General features: G+C 37.7%; 1 protein-coding gene across 5 annotated transcripts in view; it reads right to left on the reverse strand.

The window, feature by feature from the left end:
* Positions 1 to 1,478: 1,478 nt before the first annotated feature.
* KAT2B (lysine acetyltransferase 2B) overlaps positions 1,479 to 17,045 on the reverse strand; it is a 45,051-nt gene continuing 29,484 nt past the window's right edge. The window contains exons 11-18 of one of the 5 annotated variants that reach the window (XM_080386421.1): positions 15,671 to 15,797; positions 12,371 to 12,481; positions 10,714 to 10,857; positions 7,929 to 8,043; positions 7,150 to 7,186; positions 6,784 to 6,847; positions 6,602 to 6,686; positions 1,479 to 3,483 (exon numbers count right to left, since the gene is read on the reverse strand). In XM_080386421.1, coding sequence (XP_080242547.1) covers positions 3,290 to 3,483; positions 6,602 to 6,686; positions 6,784 to 6,847; positions 7,150 to 7,186; positions 7,929 to 8,043; positions 10,714 to 10,857; positions 12,371 to 12,481; positions 15,671 to 15,797 — 877 coding nt within the window. In that variant the 3' untranslated portion in view covers positions 1,479 to 3,289. Of the gene's footprint in view, positions 3,484 to 6,601; positions 6,687 to 6,783; positions 6,920 to 7,149; positions 7,187 to 7,928; positions 8,044 to 10,713; positions 10,858 to 12,370; positions 12,482 to 15,670; positions 15,798 to 17,045 lie in introns of those variants that run through there. The other 4 variants (XR_013927959.1, XM_080386422.1, XM_080386423.1 and 1 more) reach the window with 4 other exon arrangements.

Raw genomic sequence — 17,045 nt, forward strand, 5'->3', positions numbered from 1 at the left:
TGCTATGAATGCAAGTTAATCAACCACACAGGAAGAAAGCAAGTTTATCTGTGAAAGTAGGTGAAGGGTGCTCTGCTTTTGGTGGAGTGTAAAGTAAACTGCTATTATGGAACTTCATAATAATTTTGGCCCTGCTTTGCCAAGTACCTCTACCATCTGAACTGGTACTGTTTGGTACCACAATAGGCAGTGGGCTGGAAGAACAGTTACAAACTGTCCAGCAGGAATTCAAGGTCATGGAGTATTCTAACTTTTCTTTGCTTGAGAAACATTTAAGAAGTATTATACATGAATACAAAGAGGAAAGCTACACTCAAAATAATTAGGAAAGTACAAAAATAGGTTCTTAATTTGTCAGGCAATCTTGCAAGTCTCACCTGTTCCGTATCACCGGTGTATCTCTCCCTTTCTGTAATAAAAATGTATAGTGTTAATTACACTTTACTAGTAACTTCCTACATGACTCAACAGTAATAAAAGCTGCAGCTACTGAGCGTATGCAAGTATTTGCTCACAACCCAGCCTTTGGATGTTGGAACTGAAACTTAACCTTCCATTTGTATCCTAAAATTCTAGCTCTGGGCATTAACATCTTCATTCTGACACCCTTTCCTACTATAGGAACTTAAGAATGACTTAACTTCAGGTTTGCTGCTTTTTCAGCAAACAAAACTGTAACAGCTGTTTATCAGGGACAGAAGAACAATGGGATAGCAGAGTGGCCCAAGGCAGGCATGGTGGGTCTGGGGTTTTTTTGGACTGAGTAAGCTTGAAGAATTGCTGCAGTTCCATCACAGCTGCAGGAAGGAGTCTGAATCTAGCTCACCAAATCTGGCTCACCTAACCTGGTGTTCTTAGAAGTGTCCAGAAAACCAGCTAAGCCTCTTTTGACCAGTATTTGCTGCCCTCTGAACAGTACACATGACTACTGTGGCACAGGACTAAATCTTAGTGGGTGGAAGGGAAAAACAAAAAAATGTCTTCATACTCTAATTGTCTGTCAGGAGTGGACAGGTGCAGGGTTTATAGTATGCAAAGTACTGCATGAGTGACATGGTGAGAGTAGCTCAGCATGGACTGTAGCCTGCCCCTATGTGTATTGTGACTTGTGAATAAAGGAGTCAAGTTGACAAAAATGAGAAAGCAGCATGAATGTGCTTTGCAGTATAAACCCAAAACTTTTGAACAGCTAAGGCAAAGAATTGTTTGAGATGCTGAGGAGACAGGAGTAACAGAACTGTAGCTCAGTACAGAGCTGGCAGTGCTACTTCAAACAGTCACAGCTTTCCATGCTGAAATCTCAGCTCAGCTTAGCACACCATGCTCCTGGTGAACTTAAAGGTTTTTTGCGTGTTTTCTAGTGTACCTGGAAGATGCACTGACTGCACGCTTGTAGACTCGCTGTGCTCAGCTGTGAAATTGCTTCAGTGTGTAATTTGCAGTGCAAGAACTAATTAATGAAAAGAGACCAAAACAAGTAGGGTTTTGTACATATATAATTTAAAACTATTCTGTACCAGTACAATATATTAATTTTACAAATGTAAAGTTCATCAGCTGTTAAAGCATTTGCAAAACCACATATCCTACCGTACTTTATTGCACAGTATCTATGAAAATATTAATTCTTAAATTAGAAAACAAATGTTTCAATATAGAAGAGACAATCTGATTGAAAGACAATAAGAAAATCTACTCTGAAAATAACAAAATTTCACAGGGTACCAAGCTTAACAGGTGCATCTGTAGGCCCAATCTACAAAACTGGACTATAGCATCCCATTATCCCATTATAGTACTGGCTATTAAAAAAAAAATACTCACTGTACCTTTGTTATAGAACCAAATGCAGGTCAGACTAATCTCATACAAAACACTATGGTAAGTCTAGTGTTAACATTTTGAATACCTTGTGTACCACATTTACTACTTCCAGGGAGTTCCTGACATCTACTTGCTGAATTGAGTTGTGTTTTAACATTGCACAGGCATTTTGCAGGAATATATTCTTTGACACAGCACAGGACTGGGTTTTTTTCAGTCTTAGAGCTATTGAATTTTACCAGTGTTACATCTGTGAATATAAAACACCAAGAAAGAAAGTTAAATTTTTTTCACAAAAGCAATTATAATTTACAGTTACAAACTCTAGAAAATGTCAAGTGACAACTTTTTGGCCTGTACTGATCTCCATTAGGAAGTTGTGTACCTCTTAGATGTAGTGTAAGCAGCAAAATATATGTATTATATATATAAATGCTCGATTTGAAGATATACTAACGTGAGTTGTAAAATGTTAATATGTTCCTGGGTCTAAATAATCACAGTTAATAAGCACTTAGAATAAAGCTTGGTAGAAAATCCAGTTTACCACAGAGCCAAGTATATAAGCTAGAAGCTGTCATATGTTGACTTCTTTGTTGTATAATAGTTTTATCTCTGCTGAATAATCTAAAGAATTTATCAGTGAAGAGTAGTAAATAGGGTGGATCATGAAGTGCATCAAAACCTTAACTCTACTAAGCCAATTGAAATTGTCTAGTATATGCGAATCAGATTCTCTGAAGTTATTTTGGGTACTTATGTCCTGCATAAGCCAAGTCACTATGACATTACACATCTAGACAGGTATTTATTCTTTTTTTAAAATAGTGGTTATGAGATTACAATTTGTAGGTAAAGCATTTATCAAAACCCAAAATGAATAGAAAAACTTGCATCTATCAAAGATTACAGGCAGTCCTTTTTCAGAACTGGCTGCTCTTCTCTCACAGCTTCTCAACCAGCTGAGTGTTTCTTTTAAAAAATAATATCTTATAAAAAGATTCTACAAAGAAACAAGTGTTTCAGACCCCTCCCCCCACTTGTTGTTTTCCCTTACTATTTGCTTTTTTTACTGGAAAAAAAATAATAAAACTTTATCAAATAGGTACTGCATTAGGTAAGCTATAACATCTGTTGTTTGGGAATTTTCTTCGTATTCCCAAACATGTGCAATTTCCCACATGTTTTGTGGGGTTTCTGAGGCTGTAGCTGATAAACTTAGTATGAGCATACGGTATTGGGCACAGAAAAGAAATTTTCTGTAATTAAATACATTATAAAGCATTTTAATAAAATAATTTTTGTAACTTCAGTATAGTACATGTTTGCAAAACTAAAAGGGTTTTTAAAAGTGCTAAGTATTAAACACAAGTTTCTTGAAACCTTAAAGTCCCAAAACTCAGATATATAACGGCTTCCCCTGCCCATAAAGTAGGCACACTATTTGGTTGCAAAAAAGACAGTGTCACTTGTCAATTAATCCAGCTTCTTTAATTTTTGTGTAGAAGAATTTCTCCAGTATATTGGCACATTTGTAGTATTCACTCTCGGGGGGGTTGTACTCTCTGCAATTTGTAAAGACTCGCTGCAAGTCTGCCATGAATAATTTCTTAGACACGTAGTACCTATTCTTGAGTCGCTCACTCATTGTTTTGAGATCTGTACAGAAGAAAAATAGATTAACAGCGTTTGATTCAAATACTTTCTATATGCAATATCCCTTTAGACTGATTTGCCATTTAACACAAACTGGCAAAGCTAGGATTTGGAATTCCTAATTGCCTTCATCTAAGGCATGGTCCCTCTTTTAGCTCCAACAGCAGCTGAGCCCCTGGAACTAAGCAGTATTTCACTGTACGAATGATTTTGTGTAGAGTCTGGGTTTTTTTTCTTTAAAAGATTAAAGCATCATTGTTTTGTGTTCTCATATGTCTCTGAGCTTTCAGGGGGTATTAGATGTCCGTAACTAACTGCTCTGTGAGGCAAAGCTGTTGCCAGCTCTTCTCAAGGAGGCCTTAAGAGTGTAACAGCAAAGAGTTCAAACATCGCAAAACATGTATGTTAACCTAAAATCCTTGCTTCTGTGTGAACACAGCAGAGAAGAAATATCTGTCTGTACTACAAGCAGTACTTGCAGCTTTGAAAAAAGATTAAGTTTGTTCCATGCTTTACATATATTTTAATTACATCTTCAGAGTTTATAGTTATGTATCCCTTTGTAAGAGTCATGTAAGAACAAATCTCTCCTTTGAAAGCATCATACAAAACCTTTACTTACAGAACATTCTTTAAGAAATGTGTTCTTTTCTACTAAAAACAGTCATCCATAAAATACATAAACCATCTCAGTGCTCACACAATTGCTTTCCCAGTAATTCTTATCAGGCATTTAAAAATATTGTCTACATTAAAGCGTTCTAGGAGTAAGTACAGGAATAGAAGTAGTGGGAGGTGTGCTGCCATGTCTTGGCTTTTCTCACCTCAGATGCTCTAACAACTGTTTTTCCAGCAATGCTTGAGCCAGGCTTCAGCAGCACCTTTGTGAAACTAACAGAAACAGCTGAAATGGAGCAGACTTACTGCCCAGAAGCATTGCAAGGAAAGCTGAGATCAAAGACCTCCAATGCAAAGGAATTAAACCTTGAAACTTAAGATGTAAAAATACAGATGTGGGTATTTTTGTTTTGGTTTGGTTTGAATGTTTTTGTTTGTTTGGGTTTTTTTGGGGGTGGTGGTGGTTTGTTGTAAGGGAGATTTGACTTTGGTAAAGCTGAGGAAAACCCTGCCAAATTGACCAGAGGGAATTATTTAAGAAATTTTTGACGGATGCCCTCAAATACCTCATCCAATGATATATAACTTGCCATTCACTAGCGTTGCACAATATTTTGCAAAGGTTCATTCAGCTCCCATTAAGTCTGAAACATAGGTACCTACATCTAAACTAGATATCCATAGTCTGATAGTACCCAACTGAGAAGGCTGTTCAGCTCACTCTAAATCAAACACTGCCTGGTTGGTCAGTTAAATTATTCCTTTCTAACTACAGTGAAAGTTTGGCCCCATCTGTCACTCAGCCATACAGATTTTGTATTGCAGATGAAAAGGACAAAAATGCAAAACTATTTCTGGAAAATAAGTGGCTGAAAGAGCACTTAAAATGGGGGAAAAGTGTTTATAAATGAGAGCTGACCTTAGGAGATAGTAAAAAAACCCTACAGCTATATCTCTCAAATACTGTACAATTTAGTCTGTATGCAAACATAAAGACAAATGTGTATCTTGTATGTGATAGCATAAGAAAATACAATGCTGTTTCTTTTTAATTGAAATTATGTCTGAGCAATTTTTGTACAGTATCAGCATGCTGGCAGTGAGAGCAGAAAAACCCCAGAAGCTGATCATAAATCAAAACGTGATTAAGTTGTGCTGGGTTCCTTAGCTGAAAAAACAAGCCAAACTAAACCAAAGTCTTCAGCTTAACCCTAAAATGAGAGCTGCTTCCCCTCACTCCAACGTAATACATCTGAACAAGGAAGGGATAGACAACATTACTACTTCAGGTTTGCCAGCCCTGGCAGTAAGTTCTTTGCAACCACTCTTCAGATTAGACAACCACCTAGACCTAGCCTCTGCTCAGAAAAGCAGACAGAAAACTGTCATGGGACGGTGTCAAGATTCTTTTTCTTTATTGCTAGAAAATACATTTGTGTCAGGGATACAGGAAGCCAGCTGCTGTTTTATAAAGTGCACATGTATTTGCCATTTGGAAATCGTAAGTTGAATATTAAAAAATCATTATACCAAACTGGTATACACAGCCTAGGACCCTATGTGAAACAACGTGAACAAACACTTTAATTCTCTGAGAAATTTCTCTGAGAAGTATTAATAGTAGCCTGCAATGAACTTGTATTTCATTCTCTAATAACGTTAAAAGCTACATGGAGGTGAACATTGCATAAACAATGAAGGAGTAGCAGGATTCTGTTTTAAATATGCTGCAATACAAATCAACACAAGCATCTGCTTAGAACAGCACTGAATCATCATTGATATTCTATGACCCAGCAGTCAAAAGCAAAGAAAAATGTTATTAGCAGTTGTGTACTTCCCTTTGCAAGTAATCCTGCATAAACAATAGCTGCATGATTTAAAAATTTTAAAAAATAAGTAAATAAACCACCTTGGACAACTCTGGCAGATCTAAAACACAAACGCAAAAGTTATCTTACAATCAGTTGCATGAAGCATTTTCCTAAATTTAAACTGGAACAAACTGTTAAGACTTCACTAGGAAACCCTGGTACGTTTGGTGAAGGTTTTCTCTGTGTGATTTGGAAAGAGTAAATCTGTATTTCAAAGCAACTGAAATGCTCAGATGTTCCTGAAAGTTTGCCCTGAGATTTTTCTGACATACCAGTAGGATCTGCAATGACCAGTTATCACACACAAGAAACATATTCATACAACTCACATAAACCAGCTCAGTCCTGAAAGTTTCTACCTGACTGCACTGTTTTAAGAGCTTGCTAGGGCTCTCTAGGGCATACTAAGATTTCACATGTATACATTACAGATGCTTCACAAATGTCACAAAGCAGTCATAAATTTCAAACGACAGCATCGTACATTTTGGTACTTCAGAGCTGCAAGCTGTTCAGCTGCAAGTAATATGTATCTTTTAACATAAAACAATCGGATTACAATTTATCTGCTATGTCTCCAGCTATAAAGATTTTTAAACTCTATACTTAAAAAATGTTAATGGCATTACCCATGGGAAACCTTATAACTTCATAATATCCAGGAGCTTCTGTTCTCTTCACAGGTTCCATGAAGGGCCAAGCGCTTTGATGGCTCTTTGGTAAAGAAAAAAGTAAGGTATCTAATATGGAAACTCTATATTGGAAATCATTTAAAAATCGTTACAGAAGGTAAACTAGAACTAGCACTCACCTTCACTTGCTGCAGGATGGTTTTTAATGTGCTGTAAAGTTGATCTGGATCCTTGGGCTCCTTACTTGAAAGAAAGTATGAATACATGAAGATTAGCTTGAATCCCTTATCTTCATTCCTATGATGAGCATCCTACCTAAAAAGAACTCCAAAGTTTCAAGCATTTTATGGAAGAAATAAAATGGGAAAACACACACCCCGCAAAGGAAAAAAAAAATCCAACCAAACCCACTTAAGTACTCATCCCTTGCAGATTATTTATCTATTTGCCAATGGATTTAAAGAAATATCAAATGACGTTGTTTAAAGACTTTTCTCAAAGGAATCTCCAAACCGCTTCAACGTTTTACTTTGTGCAGCACTTACCCTCTTTCTTTTCCACTCGGTTTCCAGCCAGTCTCTCCTGTACACCAACAACATGAGAGGAAAGATTACATGGGAACTACAGTAGGTCAAAACATTGAGTTATCGCAGCTCTAAAAAGATAAGCCATTTCAGCACTGCTGCAGTAAAATGGATTTGTTTTAATACAAGTTACTCCTAAGGAAAATCTAGCCTACAGCCCCATTCAATTTCCTAAGGCCTCTTCTTCCAGACTGCTGAAAAGATTCTAAAATACTCCTACATTAAACACTTCAGTAATTCAGCGCAGATGTTACCACAACCTCTGTAAAGAACAACGATGTCAAAGTTATCCAGTTTGATTCCCTAGAGTCAGAGAATAAAGTGCGGAAAAGCACAGCTGAAAAAAATCCCCCAAAAGATGATACTTAAATATTCTAATTCTGGTTTGCCCTGTAAGTCCGTGTGTAGCATAGAACTCATCCTAGTAGAGAGTGCAGTGCATACCAGTGGTGTCAGAGGGAAACTGCTGACTACACTGTGACACAAATCACAGGGGGATCACATAATAAAATTACACACATGTACATAAAAGAGGATCGGCCTGGGATGCCTTGGGGAAGTCTTGAAGACAGCAGTTGTAAGGGAAACGTAACAATCTTAATAGAAATCAAATCAGCAGACCCAAACGATTCCATTTTAATCAAAAAGAAATACGTGGCTACATTAGTATTTCTAGTCTTGGACCCTTCTTGGGCTGTTCTACATTCTTCTGTTATACATTAAAAGAGGTTGATACATACTAATTCCAGGAATGCTTTCTATAGGAATCTGCCGTACTCCGTCTTTGAAGCAAGAAAGGCCAGGATAAACTTTCCGTATCTGAGCTTGTTTCCTTTCTATGAGCTTTTTAATGATCTGTAATAAAGCAGCAGAGTAAACAAAAAATAACCGATTTGCTCAAAAGTAACTCAAAGGATTAACGCAGAACTGTGATGAACAGAAACGCTCTTGCTTCCTAACCCGATGGTCCTTCTAGACCCACCGAAGCTGGTAACAGAGGTGGGCTACCTGGACGAAGACTGGTTCTGCAGATGAGGCTACCAAGTCTCTCAGCTGCCTATTTAGGCACAAATCTGGAAGAAACTGAGTCATTGCTTGCCGTATTGATCACAAGCTGCACAGCTCCTGGGAAGGTGGCAGCAGAGGTAGGGAAGGAAATTTCCTGGAAGCAGGTTTGGGAACTGGCTCCGATTCTAACAGTTGGTGCTTCTGAACTGCTTCATCCTAGCTGGTCAGAAATTTCAAGGCACATACTGAATGCACCTATTTCAATGTACATACGTGTTCGTATTCCAGAATTTTAGAAATACCTGTTCACTTCGAAGTCTCCATACAACTATAGGAGTTTCTTAGATATCAGTCAGAGGTACTTTTATTGAAGATTTTCTCTTGAGGAAGTCAGAATGATGCCGCTCTTTGGAACCAAAATTCTGTTCTGCTTGTAAATGCCAGGAAAGGCTTTTCCAGTTCTGGGGTACACTCTGTTCTGCTTTGCAATCTCATTACCTCAATTCTAAGTAATTTGCTTTGGTGCTCTCGGTACACGCTTAGACACTTCCCTAAGCTTTGTGTGTCCTGAATATGTCACTTTCAAAATGGCTTGCTTCATAAGTGGGAGTAAAGAAACGCACAGCCATTCAGAACACCATAGTTTGAGAGACTATTTTCTTTGGAAATAATGAAGATGGATGTATTTTTATTTTTAAGGAGCTTCACTCCCCCACACATGGTCTTTTCTCTCGAAGAATAGGAAAAGAAAAAAAATCAGACTTCCAATAGAGGTTACAAACATTAAGAGAAATGTAGTATACCACAGCACCACGGCCAGATTCCAGCATAACGTCAAAATACTTTCAAACTAATTACAAAATCCACTTTAAACCCCTTCTTACAATTTAGGAACTAGTGGCTGGCTCTTCCTGCTTCAGATGAGCTGTTCATTCAGTAACACTGATTACTAACGAGTCAGCAGGTCACAAAGCTTTGCCTAAAGGGATTTTTCTTATTTTTTAGAACGACTGTAAATAAGCTACACACCAGGTAGTGCAAACTCACAAATGGTCGTTCTGTGGCCAGCACCCAGGGTCGGGTGACATGGTCTTAGCAGCCATAGGCATATGCTCTGACTCTTTAAATAAAAGCTGAGATCCCATTAAAAGCTTCACTTCTAAAAGGAGAAGACTAGAAAATTCTGATGTCTAGTACTGGCCCATACCAGCAGCAAACCAAATCAGTACCTAATCTATAGCATCAATGCTCAAAATTCCACTTACGTCCAGGTATCATCTTCATTGCTTTTGATTTGAGCTGACAAGCAAACATTCTTCATAAAGCTGCAGACTGTGAGGGCCATTTCTAAATTTCCTCGGAACAGGGAGAATAAAAACCCTGATCCATGTTTTGAGTGTCAAACAGGCAATCCTAAGATGCACTTCCAAAGGTGTATATATTTATTCTTTAAGAAAATACAACAGCAACAAGCTCTCTTTCTAATAATGGTAGACCTGAGATGGCTGGAGGACCAATGCACTTGAGTGTTTCCAAGCGCTTTGAAACAACATGTGGACATCCCACCAAATCAGAGAGTGAAGAATGCAAAATAACGTAAACAAAAATTGTAAACTAAATGTATAGCACTCAGATGTTGTCTTTCTTTCTGCAGTCACGGGCCACATAGTTATATTGGAATGAAAATAACTGTTCCATAAAGGAGCATTTTAACACAATAAAAAGTCATGAGATTTGACCAACCTTGAAAGAACCAATTATCCTTGTAACTTGTATATCTTTAAAAACACACAAAGGTATTTAAACACAACTTGAAATGTCTTAATTCTTTGACTAATGAACTATGCTATCATATGGAATATAATTTATATATTTCTATCATAAATTTACCTTTAATTTATTATGGACTAAACAAAGAACATCCCACTTGAACTCTGCTATTATATGGAATATAATTTATATATTTTTATTATAATTTTATATTTAATTTATTATGGACTAAAGAAAGAACATCCCACTTAAGCTCTAAAAAGGCACAGCCTGGAATTTAAGACATCCCACCCTTGACTGGTATATTAAAACAGTGGCAGAAAAAGTAATCCTCTTTCTTTCAAGTAGAATACAGGGCACGCAGTACAAACACTCCATTCAAAAGTCACTCTAAAGTACACTACTGTCATAGAGGGGGGAAAAAAAATGACAAAGCTGCAGAACAAATCAATCTCACAAGATTTTGCTTAGTATCATCTATGACAAAATTTAGCTATGAAATACTCGTCAAAATACCAGTACTTTTCAACACTTCTGTCATCATAAAGTTAGTAAGGTAGAAATTAATGTTTCAGCTGCAAAATTATAGCACTGGGACCTCAATGAAAGAATTATTCTACCTAACAGAAGTACATATTCCAATATTTTAAGCACCAAAGCAAAGACCAAAGCTAGCCTGGCACTGACTGAATTTTGTCTAAACATCTGAATACATCATAATAATCAGTGTTTCATTTCAGCCTTTACCTCTTTTTGCTTTTTAATGATGACAGAAAATTCCGTGTAGGGGATCCTTGGATTTAATTCACATCCCATTAATGTGGCACCCTCATAATCCTTGATGTAGCCAACATATTTTGCTTTTGGTACTTTAATATCTTTGGAGAAACCCTGAAGAAGAAAAAAGCTCAAGTTGTCATGATGCCATTTTCCTTTTACATTTGTTTTAACTGAGAGGCTATGATGATTTAGAACTAAATTCATTATAATGTTAAAATACAGACAATACAACAGGACGAGTTACAGACCATGGTTAATAGTGTCACAAACACCTTCTCGTGGGAGTCACTTGATACAAGAATAGTTAATTGCTTATATGCATAGGAAAACAAGGGAGATAGGGAGATTAAGAGATGGTCAAAAAAGATTTTTACTGTGTATAAATTTTCTGGATTTTTCAAAATATTTGCTATTTTAATATTAAAGGATGCTAGTCTTGTAGTCATCAGTCAACCAAAATTGCTCTGAAGTCAATGAAATACAGTAACTTTATAACAAGAAAACACAATATTTTTTTCCAAAGTTATACCACAGTCTTCATACAGTTCAAAAGTTAACTGAAAAACAAAACCACAAAAGAATTAGCCAAGACAATAAAAAGCAGCATAGGACTCTCCCTTTTGGCTGCATTTTATTCTTCTGTTACAGAGGTTACAGCCTCAGTAAAATGCAGAAACCAAACCAGGACTTCTGCCTCAATTTACCATCAGTGGCTTCAGACTTACATGGAGACTGGGCACCTTCAAACTGAGGAAGGGACATTTCAGACACAAAAAGGGTCTGTCTGCACAGCCGCGTCACAAGCCCCGCTTTTATTCATTTTGAATGTGTGAAGAGCAAATTGTATCAGTTTTATATACAAAATCACAGAACAGCTGCAGTTGGGAATAGACTTAAGGAGGTCACCTAGCCCACTCCCTGCTCAGAGCAGGTCTCATCAGGTCTGGTTGCTCAAGGCCATGTCCAGTCTTGAAGACTGCCAAGGACAGATTCCACAACCTCTCTGGGCAACATTTTCCAGTATTTCACCACCCTTAGGACAGGAAGAAAAAAAAAAAAAACAACTTCTATCTAGTTGCAATTTCTCACGATCCAATTTCTGTCGCCTGTAGTCCTATTGCTGTGCATGTCTGAGAATAGTCTGACTCCATCTTCACTCTGCCATCTGACCAGATAGTTGATACCTGTTTAATCTACCAAATCTATTTTGACAGATTAGACATCACAATCCTTCCTGAACCTGAACCTCACGCTTCAAATCAGGAGGAGCTGTGAGCACAGGTCAGGTAATTTCGAGTCTGCCACAGGTATGTCTGGGCTTTTCTTACGCCTCTTACAGAATCAGTGAACGCAGTGAATGAATGAAGCAGCAGCCAACCCATATTCGACTGGTTTTTACATTTGCTAGGCTGCACACCTATATTCAGGTGATTCCATCGAAGTAAAATGCATTATAAGCTAATACCATTACACAAGATGAACACAGAGCACGTTTGTAGATAAAAAATACACACATAAAATTGCACTATGCATTTTATCCAACTGCTTTGTCAGATCTAGCTTTTTAGTTCATCACTGCTAGGTGTTAACTTCTTGCATCAAGGAACTTCTTACATTGACTTACTTGTTTTTTGAAGTAGCCGATAGCGTATTCATCTGCGTACGTGAGAAAGTTGAGAATGTTGTGTTTGATGTGGTACTCCTTCAGATGGTTCATTAGGTGAGTCCCATAACCCTGTGTGAAACGTACGAGGAGAAAGCCGTTGCAAAGCCTTTGGGGACTGCACACATTAGAAACTGTGGACTAAGGGTTATTACAGACTGTTTTTCAAAATGCAGTCTTTCCTCTAGATCCTGTTTTAAAGATTTTCTCCTAACTATACTTGGTGAAGCAGCCTCAAGATAAAACCATTTTCAGCCTTGTAAGGCTATCTTTGTGGCCCAACAGGGAACACAAAATACCACATTTTCTTGTGTCTGATTCACTTTTAATCTAAAGGAGACCAAAACCTAGACTCTGTAGGGGTAAAAGCATGGCTCTACAGAGGTACATTGTCCTGGAAGCTGTAATTGAAGGTGCAGACGTTATTTTTTTCCTTTTAAGTTAGATATCAACTATTAATGGTCACATATTTCACCAATAGCAAAACTACGTATATTTTAATAATAGAGCACCCTTTCTTAGCCGTATCACTTGGAAACTTCAAAAAAGGAGGAACACCATTCTGAGATGCATCCCCTGTTTCACTGTGTTCTGTGCACCTGTAGCAGAAACAGCCTTTGCCTCAAAGATTTTTTCATCTGAATTTATCACAGGGCATAAGAGGGTATAGTGAAACAGTTATTACCATAATAAGCAGCAGAAAATTATTGAGTCCACAATCAAATAAATAGCTATGCCTTCTGACTGCCCACAGGAATAATTTTCATTTTCATTCAACCCCAAAGTAAACAAGAAGTTCCATTTATTCACAAGTAAGCTATAGTCTTCCTCTTCTGCCGTGAGATGAAAAAATGTGAAACAGACAGGAAAGCCCATAATAATGTGTTGCTTCTGCATACATTCCAATTCTAACATCATGGAGACTAACTGGACACTTACAGAAATACATACGGAATCCTTCTGGGTACTTTGTTCTTGAAAACCGGGGAAATTTTCACTTACGTACATAAGCCAGAAAAATAAATCAGAAAATACATACTTTTGATTCAAGTCACAATTTAATAGCCCCAAACATGGAAATAGCCAGATAAAAGCAAGTTAGGTAAGTGCTGAAGCTTAATACAAAAAATGTAGAAGTGACACGTTTTCTTTAAAGTCCTGCTAATGTAGGTATAAAATTTGTGTCCTTCCTTTCCAGCTAGTGTTTGGCACATCTGGCATTCAGACCTCATATTTGAAATTGAGACCCCTCATATGTGTAAAGATAAGTACTTCTGAATTTGAGGAGGCTCTTAAAGCTGTATGTTCACTTGTTCAAGTGGCACACATCAGGCACAGCATCAAATATACAGAAGTGGTTTGACAACTGGCAACATGTTAAGTGGTATAGCATTTCTTCACACTCAGAAGCGCTCAAGATAATGAAGAGACTTTCTAATTGCAAATCTGAGTTCTCAAATTCTTTGAAGAGGACAAAAACTCTGAACCGAAATTTTTAATGAAAAATATTTTCCTTAAATGCAGACTAGCCAATGCACACTAACTAGCCAAGCTCCTCACTTCCCTTCTCATCAGCAGGGAGAAAGGGACAGCATTTGAAAGACTGCCTTTATTTACACCTGAAACACTGCAACTCACCCCAGTAATTCTCAAGAACCTAATCTCCGACAAAAAGCGTCAGCTTTGTGTCTGAAAGAAATTCCAGCAATTATGATGGCAATTACTTCAATCATTTTTTGCTGACCTATTATTTTTATAATCTTCACAGGATTCATTTATTCTCACAAACACTTGCCAAAAGTCTAACAATCCTAAAAGGAAACTAAGCCATGTACAGTAAAATTTAAAAGAATTTTGTAAAATGGGATCAAACTATCTCAAAACCAACCCAACTTTTAGATATCACATATAAAGGAAAGCAGTACCCATATTTCTTAATCCAGCCACAATCTCAATTAAAATAGGAATTTATTTTTCCCAAGAGTAGGCAGCTCATCCATGTGTGAACATTTCTTTTTTTCTCAGTTACCTGCTGCTAGGGGTCGCCTTACTCAGACAGGAACACGGGAAGGTAAATTTTCAGACAGAGTCAACTGATTCAGCAAGGCACCCAGAGGGTAGCAGAATAAATTGTGCATTATGTGTGCATATGCAGCCTCGAAGGCTCTCTGATTGGTCAGATTTATTTGCTCTATTATATTCTGAAAGGTTATTCCTGGAGAATCACAACACACCTTTGGCAGCCTAACTTTGGCAGTGTAGTGCAGTAGGTTGTTTTAGTGGAATTAAAACACCCCTTTTATCAACTAGTCAAGCTTAGAATAGATATAACTTAAGCATATTCCATTATTTTTTGCATTTGCTAAAATGCCTCGGATACTTCTATGACAGACCACTGCTAAGTGTAAGGCAACGTTCCTCTAACACCAGAGCTGAATAAAATCAAATCTATTCCAAGTACAAACAGCTGTCACAGGCTTTTAATCCTGCTCTGTTATCCTTCCACACCCAGAGGTCTTCCCTTCAAAACAAGGCACACAATTTCTGCATGCTCAACTGCTACAAACTCTGAATTAACCCACCCCTCGGCTCTTGCAGTTTCAACTGAAAAACATGAAGCTACAGCACCATCTATAGGCAAAATCCCCAAAGTCACAGTTAGATCTACTGTAGTCCCAGGGAAAGCAGAAGGGATCTCCTGTATTCGTAGTGATCTACATTTTTTCAACACAGCTGCTAATTCTCAACACTCGGAGAACATTTTGTGAAATTAACTCAAAAATAGAGTGTATAGAATAGACCATGCGCTTATTTTGAGATGCAAAACTATATCTAATTTATAGATAGATATTTGATTGTAGTCATGTAACCATGACGAAGTGATTGAACACAAATTACAGTCACACACAAGCAATACTTGTTTCAAGTCTAACCACGAGGTGTTACACTACACAGAGAGGCAACTGCTGGAGACAGAGGAGTGAACAGTCCAAGAATGGGAGACTACTGGCCCCTGTTGTTGTATTGAGAAAGATTTTATTTCTTTAACTACAAGTAATCCTACTATTACGCTGACAATTCTAAATCTGCACATTTGTTTAGGTTTTGTGTATTACATTCTGAATCACTGTATCTTTCAAACTCTATTTTTGTTTGGCAACTCCGCAATATATTCAATGTGGGTAACAAAATTAGGAGCATGTGCAGTAGAAAATGGGACTCAAGTACATTTAATAAACTCTAGTTGAGCATTATTTTTACCTTGACTTGCTCATTGGAAGTCACAGCACAGAAAACAATCTCCGTAAATCCTTGGGAGGGGAACATGCGGAAGCAGATACCACCAATAACACGACCATCTTTTATTAATGCAAGGGTCTTGTGTTTCCTGAGTAGACAAAAACAACAGTCACTTTAATTCAAGCACATAGTACATCAAATGCCGTTACCTACCTTTTTTCAGAAACTTGACTCGCTTTTTTCCACAATGCTAATGCAATTGTATATGCCTCTGTTAAGTTAGCTGCTTATATCTATAGAAGAGTTGCTATTCTAACACCATGCTTTGAATTTACCGTAAAATTAATCATGCACGCAGCAAGGTCCTGGCCTCACCAAGTACTCCTAGATACTAGGGTAATGCCCAATAAATAAAGAGTTGTATTGCTTTCATTGAGTCTATTGCTGACAGTTATGCCATTGCACAGTTCTCAGGATGATTTTACCCTGACTACATTAGAGATTAATGGAGTTACAGGACAGTAAGTCCTCTCTAACGGATTCCTGTTTCCTTGCATGCACTCTCTATAGCTAAGCTACCAGTTTCAAATGCAGCTGATGATGCAAGAAATGATATTTGTTATTTCTAATGACACTCTCTTAGTGGAATCAAGACCAGAATAAGTACCTATTTCTGTTGCTCTTACACTGACTGCCAGGAAACCGTAACAAGGTGCAATCTGAACTCCTGTGTCAAGGACTAAAATTTTAGTGTAACCCTCAAGGTCTGGAAAGATTGACACTGCACCCATTTTCTAGATTATTCAATACATGGTATCGTATAAATACAGTAAATTTACAGAAGACATCGTTTTTGGGGGAAAGGTTAGTGCGAAAAGTGAGCCCTGGCCATAAACAGTGGTCTGAAGAGTAGTTATGTTTTATGTGCTACCATTGAAGGAGATTTTATACATTTTATATATTCTTCTTTTTCTTGTACTTATTTTAGTGCTTTTTGTTTGTGGAATGACAACACAAATGCAGTAGTTTGAGCTTTTAATTTTGTTTACTCATGTCTGAATTGTTTAAGTAACAAGATTCAGTAAGGATGGCCGTTTGGGAAATAAGAACATTAAAGGCGATAGTAAGTAAGGTAATAACTGGGAAAAAAAAGAGATTTGGTAAGAGAACTGTCAGACTCCAGTATCTCACATTTGATGCAGGTTTGGGGGTACCGACTGTTTAGCACGAGTCTCCAGTGTGTGTGTCCCTGGAGACTCACAGCAGACGCTGGGGTACCCTGAGCTGCCCAGGCGATGTGCTTCGCTCCCTTCGGGTCAATGTTTGCCTCAGGCACACAGAGGAGGGCATTTCCTAGCTGTTGCAATATCCGGACCTCCTCCTCAAGCACAGACTG

This window comes from Falco punctatus (genome assembly GCF_963210335.1).
Source record: "Falco punctatus genome assembly, chromosome: 4".
Lineage (NCBI taxonomy): Eukaryota > Metazoa > Chordata > Aves > Falconiformes > Falconidae > Falco > Falco punctatus.